This window comes from Cyprinodon variegatus, unplaced genomic scaffold, assembly GCF_000732505.1.
Source record: "Cyprinodon variegatus isolate N-32 unplaced genomic scaffold, C_variegatus-1.0 Scaffold110, whole genome shotgun sequence".
Lineage (NCBI taxonomy): Eukaryota > Metazoa > Chordata > Actinopteri > Cyprinodontiformes > Cyprinodontidae > Cyprinodon > Cyprinodon variegatus.
This window is the reverse complement of record NW_015150563.1, coordinates 196,955-201,331: the sequence shown is the minus strand read 5'-3', so window position 1 is coordinate 201,331 and position 4,377 is coordinate 196,955. Positions and strand designations below refer to the sequence as shown.

Here is a 4,377-nt window from a genome sequence, read left to right as displayed (position 1 = left end):
GAAGACACACATAAAAGAAGCTGGACTGTTCAGAAGACGCAACTTCCAGTACAAGCGTCAAACGGCGCCGTCGTCGAATCAGCGCTGGCTCATGTTTCCCACTGGTACCTACCTTTTCCGGGAGGTTAATGTAATTGTGTTTTCCTTAATGTAGTTGCGCTTTGCTTTATGTAGTTGCAATTTCCTTAATGTAGTTGCGCTTTTAGATTTGTAGTTCCAGTTTGCACTTCAGGGCCACCGAATGGCTGTCTGAACAACAGATTCGATTTTTTTTCCAATGCGACCCAGGCCACTTGGCTCTGTGGTCCAGAATCCGATACGAATCTGATCTTTTCAAATGCGACCTGTGTGTGAACGGCCAGGTCGCATCCATCCGACCTGAACGCCATTACTACCCAGCAAAGGTCACTATTATGCGTCTTTCTATGAAGAAATGGCAAGAAAAACAACAACCATAGTGGATAATGATGCGGAGAGCAGTATTTATGTTTAACCATCTTAAAAAGATTGTGTTTTACGGTTGGGAAATATCATTAGATCCGCTCCGGCACTGCCATCCATGTTTGCTTCCATAAACACAGAGCATGCTGGCCTGTGACGTCATTGTGTCCTGTAGTAGGCATGCGGGAAGCTTACGCTGTAAGAATGCAGTTAACACAGGAGATCACATATAAGTCGCATATATTTGGAAATGTGAACGGCATTAAAAAGAAATCAGATTTCACAAAAAAATCGGAATTGAGCATCAAGGCCTGCAGTTTGAACGTAGCCTTAGATACAAGGCTTTTTTCTGCAATACAAGGCATATATTCATCTTCATCCATCCATCCAACTTTTCCCAATTAGTCCTTGTTAAGGCTGCCTTTTTTATACCTGGCTGGGGGACTACCGATGAAAATTAGCACTCCTTAACTAACTCGGGTATATTTACATTGTTTTAATGTTGATTAATGTACACTGTCCCCTTTCAAATAAACAATAAATAAAATAAATAATAGTAAGGGTCGCAGTGGGGTGTTGCGGTGTCTGTGGGCGAGAGGCGGGCTACATCCTGGACAGGTGACCAGTCTACTGCAGGGCGACACAGAGACAACCATTAATGCACAGTCAAATCTAAGGAGAATTTAGAGAAGCCAATTAACCTTACAGTCTTGTTTCTGGATTGTGGAAGGAAGCAGGAGTACCCGGAGAGAACCCGTACATGTACGGGGAGAACATGCAGACTCCATGCATAAATCAGGAATTGAACCCAGAAGCTTCTTGATGCAAGGCAGCAGTGCCACCCACAGTTCCACCGTGCCCATAACGGGCACATATTGAAAGATGAAAAAAGTAACAGGCACTTTATGACTGAACAGTCTGTCTGAAACTTACCTTTCTATATAATTTGTGTTCACTTTATGCTTCTTTATTGGGAGTTTTAAAGTGTTCATATTAGAACCACGGGCTATTCTACAGTCTGCTGTCATTCAAAGCTGCTTTGAACATTAATTTAAATGTGAGTCAATATAGCATCTTTAATCTAACGTGTTTATTTACACTAACAACAGTAAGGTTGATCTTTGGCTTTTATTTTCTAAGCCATTTTAATTTACTAAGTTTTATTTTATTTGAACAGTTTTATAGCAGTGAAATGATGTTACAGTGTTATTATTAAATATTGATAAGACAGTGTGTTTTAATTAACCCTCATCTTCCTCTCCATTTTCTCTCTCCGCTATCATTACCGTTCCCATGACGTTTGTTGACATATAGCATCTTGTTTATCCAATATGCCTATCATGATTATAATTTATATTAATACCAAGCAGATTCTTAATGCATGGTACATAAAAAATACAAAAGTACATACAAAAAATGTATTAAGGCTGTCAGTAGTCCACACATTAATAATGTTTGATGCAGCTCAGTTTTTTTTTTGTTGTGGTTGTTTTTGTGCTTTTGCATTAAGTCCATATACTCTATCTGTGGCGCATGTGGTATGAAACTATAACTGGATACTATAAATTAAGTTGGATACAGGAACAGAAAAGTGTTTTAGAGTCTTTTAAATCTCAATTTAGTCCTAACTTTGGCTGCAAGTTTGTGTGTTTCCATAAATCTAAGAACATCATAGTGATGTTATGAGATGAGGCGAGGCTTCGAGGCGTGTTTCGAGTAATGAGGTGGCGTTTCACTGATGCGGGTGTCGAGGCGGGATTCATTTAGGGGAGGGGCCAAAATTGATGATGTCCGAAGCCTCTCTACCGTGACACCACTTGACCATTTCAGGAAGTGGATCAGACCGCAAGAACTTCGACTGGCATTTAAACAGCCTCACTACTCAGTCAAGATGTTTGTAGGAGAGTCGCTGTCAGTAGGATAGAGTTTAGATAGTTTCTAAGAATAGATTGGTTTGAAAAACAACCAATCTATTTGTTTAAAACTATTTTGTTTGGATTAAACAGTGTAATGATCACAATTTGAGCAAGCCACTGGTTGCAGTTGAAACATTAGTGTTAAGTAGTTTTTCTTTAAGGAAAATGGTTATCATCGTCAGTGGTGTCAGCTGTAAAACAGGAACTTCCAATCCTGAGGTTGTTGGTTTGAGATCAATATTACATTTTAAAAGCTGCAATAATATTTAGCAAGTATTTTGACTAATTTGTGTTTGTTTGCCCTCTTACCAATATAGATTGGGTAAAAACACCGCTAAATTAGATTGTTTGGACACATAATTTCCAACCCAATTAAAATAAAAAACTATGGAAAAACTTATTGTTGAATAAAAATCATTGCCTAATTTGCACAAACACTTTCACTGTCTGCTTAAGCTTATTTAACTAAAATGGCAGGAAAACAGTAAACCTTAAATGATTGCTCTCTTTTAAGACATTTTACACACAAAAATAAACGATTAAAATAAAAGATTTTATCATACACACCAACCATTAACAAAACTTCAAAGGAAGTTAAATGGAGAAGAAACAAGAAAAAAAATGCAAAATAAATCTGATTATATCACAAACTGTAGTTCTGTTTTCCACCAGTAGGTGGTGACATGTTCACATGAAGCTTCAGTTTGAAGGAATTAAACCAAAGGGTTCAAATGAGGCTTCGTCTCACCATCACTAGCGAATCACATTGCAGGATTATGGTTTAAGGCAGGATCTCTGACTGTGATGAAAGCAAGAGCTGTTGAACCCATAGCTGAACCAAAATAAACTGGAGGAGGTACGCGTTGCTGCTCCTGTCACATCTCTATTTTCAATTTCATAATTTCATCTTTAAAAGTGGAACAGTAGGAGCCTAAAAGGTTCTGCTAAAGGTCCCCCTTTCCCAGAAACGGAGAGCAATCCTAGATTGATGATGTTCAGAACTAAACCTCAGTGCTGAATGTGATCAATCTGGATTCACAGGTTAATTTAATCCCTCAGTTTGTAGATTATCGTTCTTTTGTTTTTGCTTTTAAATCTTGCTAACACCTGCTTTCCTTTACAGCTGAACTGAAGAAGCTGGAGGGCCTGAAAACTATTGCAGTTACAACCAACGGCATTAACCTAGCCAGACTTTTGCCGAAGCTGAGAGAAGCCGGTCTGGACCTGATTAATATCAGCCTCGACTCTTTGGTTCCTGCAAAATTTGAGTTTATAGTCAGAAGAAAAGGTAAAGAAAGAAAAGAAAATCCCGTCTAACGACTATAGCAATGGATACAGACAGGGATGAGTTTATTGGATCCCCTGGAAAAGAGGAATTCAAATATTCTTTTTTTATAAATGGCATATAGCTTAAATTATTTATTAATACTTATAACAGAAGAAAAGAATCTTTCACATATTTATATTACAGGGTTCGTTTTTAATAATAAGTTCCTGAAAAACTCAGTTCAACATTTAAATCAGAAATACTTTAATAATCATCAGAGGGAAATTACTTGTGTTACACGCTCCAGTTACAGTTTTTTATATATATATATATATATATATATATATATATATATATATATATACACACATCCAGCTACACAAGATTATAAATAAAAAAAACAGAGAGATAAAATATATACACATAATATGTGTAAAATAAATGTAACTGAAGAAACTTTTGTCAAATATTTTTTTATATAATTGTCACTAATTGTACAATTGTTTCCTTCACTATTTTAAGATTTTCATAGAAAAAGATATTTTTCATATATTACAAGGCTTTTTACCAATCTTAATCAGGGGTACCAGTAAATTCATCCACATATATAGACAGAATTTTTTTTTGTTGAAAATGCTAGAACTGTAAATTTACACTCATATGTTTTATATTACTGTTTATATATATATATATATATATATATATATATATATATATATATATATATATATATATATATATATATATATATAT

The 4,377-nt window shown here is 35.8% G+C and overlaps 1 protein-coding gene across 2 annotated transcripts in view; it reads left to right on the top strand.

Moving 5' to 3' along the window:
- Positions 1–4,377, top strand: part of mocs1 (molybdenum cofactor synthesis 1) — a 16,912-nt gene that overhangs the window by 3,406 nt on the left and 9,129 nt on the right. For both annotated transcript variants that reach the window (XM_015374913.1, XM_015374914.1), the window contains exon 2: positions 3,481–3,645. In XM_015374913.1, the coding sequence (XP_015230399.1) occupies positions 3,481–3,645 (165 nt within the window). The remainder of the gene's footprint in view (positions 1–3,480; positions 3,646–4,377) is intronic.